The sequence below is a fragment of the Balaenoptera ricei genome, chromosome 7 (assembly GCF_028023285.1).
Source record: "Balaenoptera ricei isolate mBalRic1 chromosome 7, mBalRic1.hap2, whole genome shotgun sequence".
Lineage (NCBI taxonomy): Eukaryota > Metazoa > Chordata > Mammalia > Artiodactyla > Balaenopteridae > Balaenoptera > Balaenoptera ricei.
Genome location: NC_082645.1, coordinates 51,032,157 through 51,050,064, shown reverse-complemented (window position 1 = coordinate 51,050,064; position 17,908 = coordinate 51,032,157). Strand labels below are relative to the sequence as shown.

Here is a 17,908-nt window from a genome sequence, read left to right as displayed (position 1 = left end):
AAAGGGGGGTGTTGGAGAATGGTGAAGAAGATTGAAAAATACTTATTTCAAAAATTGAAAACATTCAATAGAATTGGGAGGAGGTGTTGAAGGTCCACTTGAGTAATGAATTTTTTTATTTACTTTTGGGTTTTTTTTTTTTCTTTCTTGGCCACAACATGAGGCTTGAGGGATCTTAGTTCCCTGACCAGGGATCGAACCCGGCCCTGGGAGTGAAAGTGCCAAGTCCTAACCACTGGACTGCCAGGGAATTCCTACTTGAGTAATGAACTTAAATGGTTACAACCTGCCCTGTTGAATGACTATGTCCTGAAGAGCATGCCTACTTGGAAAGGCAGGGAGAAAGTAGGGACATGGAAGAACCTAACATAAATCTGGTTTTTAAAATGGGGGTGAAAGTATGAATAAAACTAAAACAGGGAAATTAAGGCATTTAGAATATTAGCAAAAGTACTACTAAAATTACAGGCTATGAAATCAGAATAGGATCAGGAAATAAAGATAACATGGATAGAAAAAAAAGTAGAGAGGTCAACTAGTTGAACAAGCAAGTAAGGAGTGAAGCTGTGGTCAGAGAACAAAATGAATGAGTAAGTGAACAAGGTGCAGTGAAGGAGGTCATAGGACGTGGGAAGGTCAGGAAACTGAAAGTCAGGTTCTTAATTATGTCATGTACATAGGCTCTCACGGCACTCAGAAACTGTTAACAACTTCCATATCACTATACTTTGATATTCTATATATAGTTGACCCTTGAACAATGTGGGGATTAGGGGCACTGACCCTCCTCACAGTTGAAAATCCATGTATAATTTATAGTCAGTTGTATCCAGTTCCACATCCATGGATTCAACCAACCATGGATAATGTAGTGCTGTAGTATTTACTATTGAAAAAAATTCATGTATAAGTAGACCTTCCCAGCTCAAACCTGTGTTGTTCAAGGGTCAATTGCATACTTTTAAAAGAAGAATATTCAAAACAGTAGAAAGTTCACATCCTAAGAGTGAAATTTGGGGAGCATCAACAATAGTGTAACTGGGAACTTAATAGAGGCATTTCCCCTTGGATTTTCAAACTACTTAGAGCAATGACTATTATGTGTACAAATTATCAAGAGTTAATACAACTAAGTTCTACTACTTAAGTGTATTTCCTCCATCACAAAACTAAGCCAATCCTCACCTTCACAAAGCAGATGCACAAGAGAAAAATAAAGATTAAACATTCTCTCTCCCACTTCTCCCCAATCTGCCCAAATCTTTTATAAAGTTATAAACAACTTTATGAGTGAGGTATCTGCCCAAATCTTTTATAAAGGTATAAACAACTTTATGAGTGAGGTATTACTGCTAATTATGGATTGTACAGACAAGTATAATATTACAATCATAAATTTAAGTAAAACAAAGATACAGATTCTTACCAAAGGAAGGTGACTCTCTGCCATCCTCTAGTCCCGAATCTCTCTCTCTGTCTCTCTTTCTGTGTTTATGACCACGATGCCTGTGACGTCGATGGCTTTTTCTTCCTCCCAGGGGCACGTGAACTCCAATAAATAGTGTCCGATGACCTTCATCAGAAGTAAATACACAAATTAAACTCTAAATTATTCCAAGGCGCAGAAGATGATTATTTACATGTTAAGGGAAACCCAATCCAATTCAATTCAGGAAATAGTTTTTGAGTATTTATAATGTGATAAACTTGGGGCTTGGCACTGTACTTTGGTACACGGGTCTATCATAAACATCTACAATACTAATTATTTGGTTATACTATATTTTATAACCACCATTAATTTATTAGCTATCTATAATAATCTCTCTGTGTCTATTCCCCATAGTTTATAATTATACTTTTTTCATTAACATTTTTTTTTGTTCTATTTTCTCCTTACACTCAACTAACTAGTTATCTCACCAGTTCCCTTCCCTTCACGGTTAACTCTGTGAAACAATCACTATCTCTAATAAAACAGATTTCACCAAGGTCCTAGTAATGCCAAATCCCGTGGGAGTTTTTTTCAGCTCTACTGTTTCTTTCTGTGGCACTTAATACCATTGACCATTCTTTTCTCTATGATTTAAATTTCTCTTGGTCTTCTTCCTCCTCCTCCTTTTTTTTTTCTTCTCATATTTGTTTCCTTTTCTGGCTTTTCTTCTGTTTATTCATTCAAGCTTGGGATCCCTAGGACTTGACACCAGATCTTTTTCTTAGACTGCAGACTTATATATCCATCCATCCACCTATTAGACATATTTACCTAAACATCCTTCCCAGAGGCATGTCAAAGTCAACATGTCCATGGAACTCATCCTTTTCTTTGTCCCCCAAGTATCTATCATCTATCTCAGTAAATGCATCATCTATCCAGTCATCTCAAAGCACATCCAATTTGTCACTAGGTCCTCTTTTACGTCTCTTGAATCCATGCTCTCTTCAATATCCCTAGTGCTGCTGTCTTAATTTGGACCCACATGTCTCACCAGGACTATTAGAACATTCTCCCTAGCATTATCTTTTCTAATTCCATTCTTGTCCCACTTAATCCATCCTGAATATTGATGGCTTTTTTTTTCCAAAATGCAAATCTGCCTACATTACTTCCCTGCTTTAAACTCATTCATTGCTTTCTGTTGCCTATATGATAAAGTTTTTTACTCTATAAAGCCAAACAATATCTGACATCTGCCTATGTCTCCAGGCAGGCTTCTAAATCCACTCTGCCACACATACTGTAAGCCAGTGTGTGCCCTTTCATTCCTGAATTGCCAGGTGTTCTCAAGTCTCTCTTTTACTTAATGTTGCTCTTATTCTTCCAACTGTATGAAATATCTTTGTCTTTCCTGATTATCTGATGCATACCTAACTCACCTCCCAAGTCTCAGTTCAAGGATTATGCGATCTATGAAATTTTGCATACCTCCTCAGTCTAAATACAGATGACCATTTTCCTGCTTAGGATCCTCTAGTGCTTAATCATATACACCAAAGCACAATAACTCTTGATTGTAGTTGTTTGCTTACAAGTAGTTTTCTTATGAATCTTCCTTAGGGAAGGCCCATGTGTTAGTCATTTTGTATCTTTAGCACTTTGCACAGTGCCTGGCATACAGCAGATGCCTAACAAATGTTTACTGAAATGAACAACTTATTGAGTGGTACTGTGCTGGGTATCAGGGATACAAATATGAATAAGACATTATTTTATTCTTACAAATCAACAGGTTTCAGCCTTTCCAACTTATGTAAAAAGTGGCCTTCACAGTGTGATATATTGCTCTGGGTGTCCTCTAGACATATGTATTAGAATCAGTGAGAATATGTGAACCCATCCCCCCAAACAGACATGTATTAATCTATATACTCGACAAAATTGCAAATTTCCAATATCATTATTGTAACAGAACTTGGACAATCTAAAATATATACAGAAAAACTTGAAAGAAAAATAACCAGCATTATTTACAATTGCCAAGATATGGAAGCAACCTAAGTGTCCATCAACAGATGAATGGAGAGAGATGTGATACATACATATATATATATATATATATATATATATATATATATATTCACAAACATAATATTGAGCAAAAAATATATAATTCCCTTTATAAAGATTTAAAAATAGAATAACTAAAATACATTGTTCAAGGATGCCTACACAGCATGCATACTCAATACAAAAGTCAGAATATTTGTTATTTCTGGCATAAAGAAGAATAGGCATTGTGACTGGAGAGAGGTACATGAGGAGCTTCTGGGGTGCTAAAAATGTTCTGTTTCATAATACAAGTTTTTGCTTTAAAAATGTTTATTAAACTTTGTACTTAAGCTTTCTGCACTTTTCTGGATGTATGCTTCATTTCACAATTTAAAAAATTTTTAAAGAAACCAAAGGAAAGGAGTTTTAAGATGGGTTCAGTTACCAGTTTGTATGCTATAAAGGAGTCAAACAAGATTAATACTAAAAATTTGTCATTACAGTTGTAAATTAATGTTTATCTGTAACTTTCTTGAGAGCAGTTTCAGTGGATAGGGAAATGGATAAAAATTGAGGAAGTTCAGACAGTGACTATTTCCTAGAGCTAAACTTCAAAGATTGCAAAGGTTTCTAACAATTACTAATTAAGATAACCATTCCTGGGCAGACAAAGGTAAGGAGCACCATGCACCAGGCTGGCAAGTCCAGAGGGTCTGGTTGGGAATACTGAATATTGCCTTTGTTTGTGGAATGTGAATCTGATGGGCAATTGCCAGAAGTAACATCCTAAGAAGTTGCCAAGTCAAGGTTAAAACAAACAATCTGAAACTATATCCAAATATATTCAGATAGGAAGAGGCTGCCAAGACAACACAGCTGAACTCATGTCTTGAGAACATTAAATGCAAGGAAGACCAGCCTGAAGGAATTTCCTGAGGCAGAATCTTGCAGAGCTGGTTAAAAAGTAAAGACTCATTTGGGTAAATACTATGACTATAACTGCTGGATTATATGGTAAGCTTATGTTTACCTGTGTTAGAAACTATCAGACTATCTTCCAAAGTGGCTGTACCATTTTGCATTCCGGGAGCAAAGAATGAGAGTTCCTGTTGTACCACATCCTTGCCAACATTTGGTGATGTCAATGTTTTGGATTTTAGCCATTCTAATAGATGTGTAATGGTATCTCATTGTTTTAATTTGCAATTTCCTAATGACACATGATGTTGAGCATCTTTTCATATGCTTATTTACCATCTGTATATCTTCTTTGCTGCGATGTCTGTTCAGATCTTTTCCTATTTTGTAATTGGATTATTTGTTTTCTTATTGTTGAATTTTAAGAGTTCTTTGTGTATTTTGGATAACAGCCTTTCATTAGGTATATTTTGCAAGAGTATTCTCCCAGTCTGTGGCTTATCTTTTCAATCCTATAACAGTGTCTTTCACAGAGCAGAAGTTTTAATTTTAAAGAAGTCCAATTTATCAATTTTTCTTTCATGGATTGTGCTGTATGATGCTGTATATAAAAAGTCATCACCAAATTCAAGGTCACCTAGATTTTCTCCTATGTTATCTTCTAGAAGTTGTATAATTTTGTTTTACATTTAGGTAAATGATTACTTTTCAGTTAATTTTTGTGAAAGGTGTAAGGTCTGTGTCTAGATCCTAATCTAAACACTAATTTCCTCACTAGGCATTTGTTCCAGTGAGTTGAAAACTAATGCCCACACAAAAACCTGCACACAAATGTTTGTAGCAGCTTTATTCATAATTGTCAAAAAATGGGAAACAACCAAGATGTCCTTTAATAGGTGAATGAATAAACAAACTGTGGTACATCTATACAATGGAGTATTAATCAACAACAACGAAAAAAGACATGGAGGAACCTTAAATGCATATTGATAAGTGAAAGAAGTCAATGAAAAAGCTACATACTCTAAGATGTTAACCAGTATGACATTCTGGAAAGGGTAGAACTATAGAGACAATTAAAAATATCAGAGATTCTAAGGGTTCAAGGAGTGGGGTTAGGGATGAAAAGGTGGAGCACAGGGCATTTTAAGAGAAGTGACACTACGCTGTATGATACTGTAATGGCAGATATGAAATAATATACATTTGTCAAAACCCATAGAAATACAAAACAAAGAGTAAATCCAAATGTCAACTATGGAGTTTAGTAATAATAATCTATTAATATTGTTTCATCAATGGTAACAAATGTACTACACTAATGCAAAATGTTTATAATAGGGAAACTACGTGCAGGGGAGAAAAGGAGCATATGGGAACTCTGTACTATCTGTGCAATCTCCCCAAACCTAAAACTGCTCTAAAAAGTAAAGTCTTTTAATTTTTTAAAAAACTGTGTTTTCATGGTCATATATTTTAGGAAAATTTGTAAATATAAGATACCTTCATGGTGGGGGAGGGCACTTGTGTGTCTGTGAACATTTTTGGGAAACTAAGAGGAAACAGAGTTGGAGATATATTCAGGTTGGGTTTAAAGGAACATATTTATGTGATTCACAATACTTCCATATATGAGTAAATTATTGTTAGCTATCCTGACTATCCTAAAGTAGAAATAGTTTCCAGTGGTCTAGTACCCACTGTGATTAAACTCACCTGACATTGTGACACAAATGTTCAGGGCTGAAGCGGTGTGACAATATGCAAAGGAATCACAATTTGCCTAGCATTGGAAATATGTGGACAGTGGAAAAGAAGCATGGTTTCAATTGCATAGGGCCAGAGTTAGTCTTTGGAAAATTCTTCCAAATCTTTCAGGTAATACATGCAAAAAGCTTTATAGAAGTTTTAAATTTTAAGACAACTCTGAAAATTTTCATGAAATTGTAAATAAGTTGTAAAGATGAAAAAACCTTTCTAGACCATCATTAATAAAAAGAAATTTAATTAATCATGATAAAGACAGAATTAATTTTCCATATTCTCAACAGAAAATAATATTTCAAAATCCTTGACATTAAAGGTCAATAATGTAGGGGGAAAATATTACAGAGGTATGTCAGGAAGTTATATTACAGAGGTATATCAGGAAGTTATTTAAAATATTATGCTGTTTCTCCAAATGGTACGATTTTGTGCTATTTATCAGTTTCCAAATAAGTATTTGTTTTGATTTTTCTCATTATAAATAAATATTCACCTTTGTACATAATTTGAATTCAAATTTTGAATTCTTTCTCTTTAGAGAACCCTCAAAATTGCATAAGCTTCAGGCCCCACAAAGCCTACATCTGTCCCTAATACGACCTATGTGTGGGCAGCTCCCAATTTTCTATCTCCAGCTCAAACCTCTTTCCCAAACTCCAAACTGGCATACCCATCTGCTTACCGGACACCTCCACTGCATGTCTAAAAGACATCTCAAAATCAACAGGTTCAGGACTAAACTCCTAATCTTCCCCAGCCCAACCCCCTCCAATAAACTGCTCCCTCCCAATCTTGTCCGTCTCAGTTGATGATAAAACATTTTTCTAGTTGCTCAGAACAAAAACCTTGGAATCACTTTAGACTTCTCTTTTTCTCTTAAGCCTACGACCAATCCATCAGAAACTCTGTTGGATCAACTTTCAAAATATATCCAAAATTAGTCTGCTTATTATTTCACTTCACCGCACTGGTCAGGGCCACATGACACCCAACCTGAATTACTGCATTAGCCTCCAGACAGGTCTTCTTGAGTCTACTTTAGCCCCTACAATCTGTCTTAAACACAGCAGCCAGTGTGGCCCTCTGAAAAGACAAGTCAGATTATGTCATTCTTCAGCTAAACCTTCTAATGTTACCCTATTTCACTCAAAGAAAAGGCCAAGGTTTCCCTAATGCTCTATGAGGTCCTCTGCGATCTGCATGTCTCATTCCTGTCATCTCTTCTATCTCCTCTCCTGCTGGTCTCCCCATCACTCCACTTCACTCTAGCCATACTGGCTTCCTTGGCATTCCCACTGCCACCCAGGAACTTTCCATAATAAGTTTTTTACTTATTATGCTTAGTGTTTAATTTCTAGCTTCTCCCAAAAGTTTTTAAATTTCAGAACAGCAGCGATTTTTAACTTGTTCACTGATGTATCCCAAGTATCTAGAACAGTGCTTGATAGTTCTTGGTGCTTAATAAATTTTTATTGCGTATATAAATCTTCACACAGAGATGATACTTTAAGTAAAATACATAGACAATAGATGTAATGATGCATTATGCTACTAAATACACTAAGAGACTTAAGAATGGAAACAAAGCTAATGGCCACAAATTTCATAGCAACAATACTGAAATTGCCACAATTTAGGGCTATGAAAGTACAGAGAAAATATTTTCATGTTTCTGTATGGGTAGAGACTTATAAAGCAAAGAAAACTGGAACCTGGGTTAAAGGACAAGCTTTGGAAGTTAAAGGTTGACTGAATAGATAGAGACCTTCAAAGAGATATAGATACTTATCACCCAGATTTATACATTTTCATTTCAAAAGATAATAAAGCCCCAGAGCTACCGGTTTGTATTCCAAAGGGTTTAACTGGGGACCTTCCCCTTGTCTTCCCTGCTATTTGTTTACATAAGGGAGAAAAGATTCCCCTGCCTCTCAAGGTGGAAAGGAGACAGCTATATAGCAGTTCCTATATAAATTCCCAGATTCATGATTTTGGGGCTCCCTTCCCGTGCATATAACCTCCAAGTTCTCATCACATTACCCTGAAGGGGAAGAATGGGGCATGGAGAAGCAATGTGGTTATTGCTGTAAGAAATAATAACAGTTCTCCTTTGATCCAGAAAGCTCATCCTTGCTTTTAGGACAAATTAAATAAATATATGTATTAAAAATGTATCAATATGTTTAGGAGATTTTCTACAAAGATTATATGAGATAATATAACTGGTATAAAATATTGAACATGGCGCCTGTCACATGATAGACACTCACACTTGTGTTAGTTCCCTTCCCCCTTCATGCTGTTTACCTTCAGAGGCTTAAAGAAGAATGAAGGCAAAATAAAATTTCCTGTCCTATTTCATTGTCTTCCTGCTTTTCTATACATTGCCAACTTTTCTAAGCCCAACTATAATAACCCTGGCCTAAGGAATTAGAGAATCACCTTAGATCCTGTGGAAAACAGTATACAAATAACATTTCCAGGTTAAGGTTATCATAAAATTTACCTACAATATTATATCCAAAATTTAATAGATGACACTTAAGAACATAAAGAATTCAAGAAACAATGATAAATGTCATGGTTCTGAAATGAATTGACAATTATTAAACCTAACTGGAATTATTTTTCAAGATTATATAGGGAACAATTTTTATTTTATAGTAAATAAAGACCAAAAGTTTAGTTTAAAGAAGGAAACTTTTCAAATGAGCATTTCTTAAATTAGTCAAAGTGGTCAACAAGAATTAACTTTATATCATATTTTTAAAAACCCAAAATTAATAAAAATACAGATAATTTAGATATGAACATATTTTGAATAAGTGAGAATGGAACAATGTGCTGTTAAGAGAAAAGACTTTTTTGAAAGAAGCACGGAATCTTAGAATTTATTCAGAATTTACCTGTATGTCAGTTGAGGGAAAATACAGTTTCCCCAGTAGAAAAACAAAGGGTTCATTAAAGGTAATACTGCTTTCTGAACACAAATCTTGCTAACAAATCCTGGATTTTTTGACACAAATTGTGTGGAACTATCTTGTCGAGTAGGTCCAGAATTATTGTAAGTATTTTCATTGTATAAGAAATACCAGTACTGAAACAACACTTTATGTAGCTGTGGTCATAGTATACTGTTTACAAAATGCAGTGAGGAAAGAGATGCATTTGGGGATGGAAAGGAATCTTACTATGATTAATAATAATAGTAATTAACTACTCTCCTTTATTTAGCTGGCAGGGAAGGGGTCAAGCTATCTACTCTTGAAGAGAACTGTGTGTTTTTTCTGTGAAATGAATATACACAGCTGGTGCATAATTACTGAGTTGCTACAGCCATTTATTTAGACGTGTCAATCATGGGAAAAGGTCAAGTACATTAAGCCAAATAAGCATGTGATCTTTAATTCCATGGAGACTCTAACAGAGTCAGAAAACACAACAAGGCATCATTTATCATAACATATCAAAGAACTCTAAGTCCAAGAGAAATTCTCTGCTGAGGGACAGCAATGGAGAGAAAGAAAAGAGACCTAGAGGGTGTAAGTGAGCGTATGTGTGCATTGCAAAGAGATACTATTAGGCTACTTACTGCACTGTTGTTTCTTGTGTTATTTTGCTGAAAGAATAAAAAAGTCACACCAATGCCGGTCATAGTCACCTGACCCTAGGGCCGTATTTTTAATTATTACAAAACAAAGGGCCACATGACTGTGACTATTCTATACAGAAAATAAAAGTCTTAAAAGTACTAAAGTTGTTCATCAAAGGAACCATAGTTCTGAGATTTACTAGTTTAGAAGATACTGTGGCATATTTTAAAAAATACTATTTCTTATAAGTTTATAACACTATCTTGAGCAAAACATAGTAACTAAATTACTGTGTATCTTGCAATAGCAGTGTTATCTTTCATCTTAGAGCACAATAAGCCTCAACATTTCTTGATTAAATGAATGAATCCTAATAATATATATCTTCTAAGAAAAAAAAGAAAAGACAGTAGAATTCCCCATTTTTATAGGCTGTAAGACAGCTCGATGTTGGATGTGTACAGTGCTCAAAGGGAGGCTAATACAAATTAGTCAAGAAACAGGATAATAAGAAATGCTTATAGGATATGATCCCTGCACTTAAAATAAGATAGCCATTCAATTGCTCAAAAATCAAGTTCAACAAAGAAAACAGCATGAAATGATACAAATAAGAAGCAGAAAACAATAACAATCTGCATTAAAGCTAATGTTCTTGTGTTGTATCAGGCATTAAATGCTGTAGGAGTTCATAAATAGAGTGAAATCAAAGATAACCTGGGCAATTAAGGAAGGTTTCAGGGAGAAGGACTTGAGTTGAGTCTTAAACAAAATAGGTTTTGGATTAGCAGAGGAGTGGGAAATCTAGAAAAAGAAGATAATGTGCACAAAAACAGAAGAACAATTTTGGGTGATAATCTGAGGTGTATGTTAGAGCAGGGGAAAAATAAGGTGAGATAGAGCATGTATTTTTATAATCACAAAAGCTTGCAATTTCACTATTATTTTAAAACATTTATGTTTTGTTGCTTTTACAAGGAAGAGGGAGAAAAGACATCAACATATGTTCTGGGATACTTTTAAAAAATGAATGCAAAAGACAACGTGGTACTCCCCATCTCCTCAACCTCATTTTAATTAAATTATGATTTCTGAACAGGCCTGCCACTTTGGTTCAGGGAAATAGGTAGAAAATAAGCAAAAATTTAAAACTGTAAAATTTTCCAGATTTAGTTTTGCCTTGTATTAATCTGAAAGACACATATAGAAAGTGGCTCATTCTGGAAACTGTGGTAATTAAGGACAGAAGGGTTGCTTGGAAAAGCTGAAGACTTGTTGAGGAGAAAAACAGATTTCCATGAAGACAGTTGATGGAATTCAACTGTGAAACTGAAGGAATGAAACAATTAAAACATCTGAAAGCAAAGATGGAAAATACTTGGCATTTCTGCATAGATGTTTACAAATAATAGTGTTGCAGATTTTTTAATGGCCACAATATTTTAGCAGCTTCTCCCATCAAATGGTAGAATCTATTCTTCTAACCCTTGAACCCCGGCTTGATCTTTGGGACATTAGCACATGTGATACAAAGACTTAGAGAGAGCTTGTGCCCTGGTTCTTCCCTCTACTGCTTCTCGGGACTTTTGTGCCACCATGTAATCAGATGTATCAAATCTATCTAATTTTATCACATACAATTGCCAGTATACATTCTCTTAGCACCTTACATTTCCTAATAAAATTTTCAAAATTTTGATTAAATAGCTAATTGTATAATCAGGTAATAATGCCTATGATAGGCTCTATAGGCAGTAATATGGTCTGTCTAATCATGTTCACATTCCCAGTACCTGGCATATTAAAAGCTCAATAAGTGTTGAATAAATAAATGAATGACAACAAATCCAAACTCTTTTTTACTCATTTTATGCTGGAGTAGGCTGGAAAATTCAAAAACTGGCTCAGAGAAGGAGAGAGAACTTTGAGGAAGATAGGATTTGTATTGGCAAGTGAAAAATAGATGGCATGCCTTGTGAAGGGAGGCACAGGCACACAGAGGGTCCAGAGATACGTGTACCTTGTTTTTATCGGGAAGTAAACAGAATTTTTATTTCCTTAAACATCCATAGTTTAATGAATGCTTTATTTAGTAAATGCTTTATTCATTGCTCATGAATAAACATGCATTTATACTGCTATAGAAACAACATTTCTTTTTTTTTTTTACATTTTACAGGAAATTTTAGATGAAGACAATGACTTTACCTGACAGCAGCTGTGTGCTGGAACTGGCTTACACCAGTTCGCCAGAGCTAGTTCTGCACATCTCTTCCTAACTCTGTGTACAGTGAAAACACTTCAGCGATGTGAAAGCAGCCATGAAAATTGGCATATGCTACAAATCAAGGCTATGGAGACAGCAGGGAGGAGAGAGGCAAGGAGGGTTATCAGAACACCACTGCCTGGTACCTGGTGGGTACATAAAGATGGAACTTCCTACTTTTTAAGTTGTTGACAATTTTATATACCCATAAATAATCTGATCAATTTACCTTAATAAGGCTGAGTTCACTTTCTAGAAAGATCCACTTGTGCAGTTCTGTAATTATGTGGATATTTAGTAAGTACCCACTTCTGAGTAAAGAGGATAAAATAATTATTTGGGGCAATGCAAAACCACAGAGCTAAGATGAGGTTGAAAAGTGAAATTAAGGGGCATCCATTTTCATCCTCTCATTTACATAGAATCCTAAGAGCCTCTTAGGAAGAAGGGAAGCTGAACCTAAATCCCTTTGCTTTGAGATTTAAAATTATTAAATCATTTCTGAAGGAGTATAGTGCCTTAAATGAAGACAAGCAGGAATGGATAACAGCCCCCCACTTCCACTCCCCATTAAGAAGAAACATCATTGATGGGAGGAGGGTCTGGACCCTTTTCCAAACTCAACAGCAGCCACTAGATTACTGTGTGTGTCTGTGTGTGTGTGTGTGTGTGTCTGATTTTAATGGCCCATTATGTGACTTATGCTAACAGCCTTTCTGACAAAGTCACTTTGGTACTAAGGAGCTTACTCTGAGTGGGGAAAGGAGATGCATGTGTGCCCTTACAATAAGGGAAATAAAAAACTTGAAGTATAACACTTAAGGCTCAAGGCAGGTTTTGGTATGTATGTATGTGGAGGAGGAGGTTGTGTAGCTGACTGGATAAACATGTGCAGATAAACCAGGAAGGATCAACAGCTTTAATGGACAGGGCCTTGTATCAAATGATAGTGGGAAGTCACAAACTCCAGTGCAACTTGCGTCATCCCAACTCCCTGGATGCCACCAGACTTCTAATTGGTGGTAGAAGATACTGAGAATAATAGGCTAAGCTCTCCAGGGTTAAAAACTTGTTGAAATCAACCATGAGGGGCATATCTAGTTTGTAAGGTCCATATTTTTGTCTCTTTTTTTTTCACTGCAGTATTACTAGTACCTGGAGTAGTGTCTGACACTTAATAATAGGCATTAAATAGAGTTGGAGGAATGAATGAATTAATGAATCTGAAGTCCCATTAATTCTCACTGAGGGTGGCAATAGGTTAGAGATATTAAGGACTGACTAAACTATTTAATCTAAGTAACCCTATGGAACCTTGGAAGAAGAACCCCAGGAGAAATGCCATACTTTCAGAATATCCAGGCAGGTGGTTCCTCTGGGTTATTATATTGTTAATGTTAACCAAATATGACCTAACTTTATATCTCAAGATGATAAAGCCAGACATACCCTTTCCATTAAAAAATTTATATCTGGTGATATTTTTTGCCACATCTACTCTACTTCAAATTTCTTTCTTCCTCAAGAAAGGTAAAGAATAAGTTTCTGTACCTTTCAAGAGGCATGAATCATTAATATGACATTTTTTAAACCATTTATACAGAGCGAGCAGTCCTTTTCAAATTCAAAACTAATGAACTTTTCTTGTCAGAGAACTGAAAAACTTAAAGGTATTTAAATACTAAGCAAAGTTAACAAGAAATTTAAATTTTAAAGCATACTCTAGAAGTTCACTTAAAGATCACAGAATTTAGAGATGGAAAATTCTTCAGAGAGCACTTGATTGAGACCTCTCATTTTCACATGTGAAATAAACAGTAGTTGAAGAAGTTATCCCAATATTTCTAAAACTAAACATTTCTAAGTAGTCGTATCCAATAGGGAAATTTTAACAACTTAGTTTATTTTCCTCATACACAACTCTACTATTTCTGTGTAACATAAAATGATGGTATATTTCATCTTCCATATAACCATCTTTCAAATACTCTAAGTTAGCAGTCATGTTCTTTCTACATATTCCTTTAGCATTTTCCTCAACTAATATTTGTATAGTATGACCTCTACTTTAGTAATATTCATCTTCTTCAGTGTGCCTACCTTAGGCTTATTCATTGTGTGGAAGTCCACAAGACACATATGGAACATTTTGGATACATCCATATGGACTCCTACAGCACTTACAGGTGGAAATAACATTCCAGGAAGTGAATCATCCAGAGAGAGAATGAAGAATAAGAGGGAAAAAAATCAAGGATAGATATAGAGAGAAACCAACAGTTAAAAGATAGATGAAAATTGTCACAGGTTTGAAGAAATAGATGGAACTTCTCATATTATGTCAATGGGAGTATAAAACATAGATCAAAATTTTTAACTCTATAACTTTTTGACCCAGCAATCCTCCTGAGAATCATATCAGTAAAGTGCACAAGAACGCATATATGATAATTCATAGCAGCTTTGTTTAAAAGAGATAAATGAGAAATAAAATGTCCATTGTAAAGGGATTGGTTAAATAAAGCACGGTACAATCATGCAATGAAATACTAAGCATAATTAAAATGGACAATATCAATATTAACATGGAATGATGTTGATTTTTTTAATGAAAAGAGAGTAGTTGAAAAGATTAAAAATTGTTCCATAATTTTACTTATATGTAATTTAGTTATAATTACATCTGTTTATGATACATAATTAAATTATATTCTTTTATAATATTAATTCTGTAATTCTGTTCAGAAATATTAATTGTATTTCTTCTAAACAGTAGGTTTTGGGGGTTGTTTTGTTTGCCTTCTTTATACTTTATACTTTTTTATATTTCTTGGATTTTTCTAACTCAAAATAATTTTTTGTTTTAAAATAGTTTTAAAACAATAAAATGATTTTAATTTTGGAAAAAAACATAGAAATGTCAGGCAGAGTAAGAGGGGCCAGTGGATAAAATAGAAAAAAATACCAAGGAAGACTACCTGAGACGAGAAGCCAAGGGAGGGGTATGAGAGAAGAGAAGGAAGATCTAAAAACAAAGGTATAGTCAAAAGTTTTAAAAGCAACTGAGACTTCAAAAGGGCTGACAACAGGGGATCACTATACTTGGCAATTAAGAGCACTTTTTAAATAGAATGCATATTAATAAACCTTAAGAGAATATTAAAGTGAGATAGCATGAGAGAAATAGTATTTCAACTTAGTAAACATGACTTTCATTTTCACGCTCAGTACTGTTAACTGCATTGGTGTTGCAGACATTATACTTTTGTATTAATCACTGTGATATCATAAAATGCTTTCCTGCCATATTGTCATCTAATTACAAAACAGCAATTTATCATTACATGAAAAAAATTGAGTTATGCAAAGGAAAAAATAGGTATGATTGTAAATAATTTAGCTAGATATTAGAAATCCTTTTTCTAATAAGACTGTAATACTTTTTTCACAGATGCTCCAAAGGTAATTTAGAAGCAGTTTTGAAAGTAGTCAAAAAAGAATATTCATAGTCAAGATATGGAAGCAATCTAAATGTCTGTCAACAGATGAATGGATAAAGAACACATGGTGCGTATATATATATGTATATACATATATATAATGTATAATATATATAATGAAATATTACTCAGCCATAATAAAGAATGAAGTTCTGCCATCTGTAGCAACATGGATGGATGAAACTAGAGAGCATTTTGCTTAATGAAATAAGTGAGAGAAAGACAAACACTCTATGTTATCATTTATGTGTGGAATCTAAAAAATAAAACAAATGAATATATATAACAAAACAGAAACAGACTCACAGGTATAGAGGACAAACTAGTGGTTACCAGCAGGGAGAGGGAAGAGGGAAGGGGCAAGATAGCAGTACAGGATTAAGAGATACAAACACTATGTATAAAATAGATAAACAACAAGGATACATTGTACAGCCCAGGGAAACATAGCCACTATTTTGTAATAACATTAAATGGAGTATAATCTATAAAAATATTGAGTCACTATGTTTTATACACCTGAAACTACTACTGTAAACCAGCTATACTTCAATAAAAAAAGGATATTCATAATGTTCCTTCTGCAGAGACAAGACAAAAGCTTAATTTACCAGCAGAAAATTAAAATTTTACTTTCTTTTAATCATGATTTCAATCATTTTGGTTTTCTATATTATCTTCCCACCTGAAGCTCTCATTAGGGGTAGAAATGATAGAGAAAGAAAGGAAAAAGAATTAGATTTTTTCATTGTGCTTTCAGCAGTTCTGACAAACTAAGAGCAGTAGGGATGACTAGGCAGCCAGGAAAGAGGGACGACAGAATGGGGTAGTGAACAATGTCACCGGGAGAAAATATAAAAGAGAGCATTCCAAAAAGTAACCTCAGAATACCGGTACACCAAATCACTTAATTCTATTAAGTTCCAGTGATGCTAGTACTGATAAAATTATAGGTGTGTGTAATCCAGAAAATCAAGAATATCACCTCTTTCAACTACTATTTAAAACTTGTTCAGTATTATCAGTATTTATCTCAATGGATATTTAAACGTAAACATTTATGTGCCGGGTGGCCACTGTTACTTTTCCCCAAGGAGGTCTAGAACTCAAGTGCCCTACTGACAGCACCAGTATGTAAACCACTTAGGAGAATAAAAAATATAAAACAAATTTTGTTCAGTGCTTATATACCATTAGCACTTAATTAATATTGGTGAATGATGATGACTTCACAAGAAAAGCCCTAATTGACTGGTAGCCCACCCCTGCTTCTATTGTGAGGAGATAACCTGTGGAGGCTATGATCACATGCAGCCCAGGAGCTTTAAAGTAGGATAGCTCTAGGGGAAAGATTAGCAGCTGAAATAGAGATTTAAGAATTTAATCAAGAAGTAGACTAAGTTGATCTCCTTCACAATGTCACCTTCATAGTATGATTCTCATACTATTAAACTGTGTAACTAAATAATCAACGCACTTAAGTCTCAGACGTCTGGAAAACTCAAAACAAAAGTATAGTGTTAATATAAACCTACAGAGTACATATTAAGAAGCTTTGGCCATTTGTGGTTTGTCTTCAAAGTATTAAATATTTTCGAAGAAAAATATAGAAGGATTAAAGGAATAAATTCTTCGCTGTAAAATACCCTCTTTTAATATTTATAGGATTATATTTAATGTAATGAAAAGGAATTTCTTTTCATCTATCTCTAAAATAGCAATTGATTGAAAATGTTACATATACACACACAAATATACAGTTCTCCTTATTCACAAAGGATATGTCTTAGGTCACATTACATAGCAAATACCTCAAATATTGTACTGTGCCTTTGATAGGTAGAGAGTAGTAGTAAATAGAGCCAGATTTATCAGAAACGATGAGGGAGATTAAGAATATGGGCTCTTATTCTAAAATCATCTGCCTAAAAACAGACATCCTAAACTAGGGATGGAAAATATATGATGAGGACCCCTAAATTAAGAAAACATACATTGCAGGATTTCTTAGCCACATATACACATTAGAATATTTGTTACTATACTCATGCAAACACATGTCTATAACTACTTGCAAATGGTCTAATAAACCAAATTTAGAAAACTTTAGATCTTTCAAATTTACAATACACTCTAAAAGCAGACTGTAAATAACTAGCAAGTTACCACTCACTTTAAATAGACAAAATATCATTAATAAATTTATATATCAAAATAAATTGATGTGGGTCACATACAAAAATCATGTGAAACAATTAATATGAAGAAACATGGAACATAATATATAGCTCACCTGAGAGTTAATTTTAGGAATAAAAGTAATTCCATTATTACAGACTGTTAAAAAACATTCTCTTATTTGGTTCTTATTTTT

At 34.3% G+C, this 17,908-nt stretch overlaps 1 protein-coding gene across 3 annotated transcripts in view; it reads right to left on the bottom strand.

The window, feature by feature from the left end:
* SLC4A10 (solute carrier family 4 member 10) overlaps positions 1-17,908 on the bottom strand; it is a 217,035-nt gene that overhangs the window by 159,107 nt on the left and 40,020 nt on the right. For all 3 annotated transcript variants that reach the window (XM_059927980.1, XM_059927982.1, XM_059927981.1), the window contains exon 3: positions 1,427-1,573. In XM_059927980.1, coding sequence (XP_059783963.1) covers positions 1,427-1,573 — 147 coding nt within the window. The remainder of the gene's footprint in view (positions 1-1,426; positions 1,574-17,908) is intronic.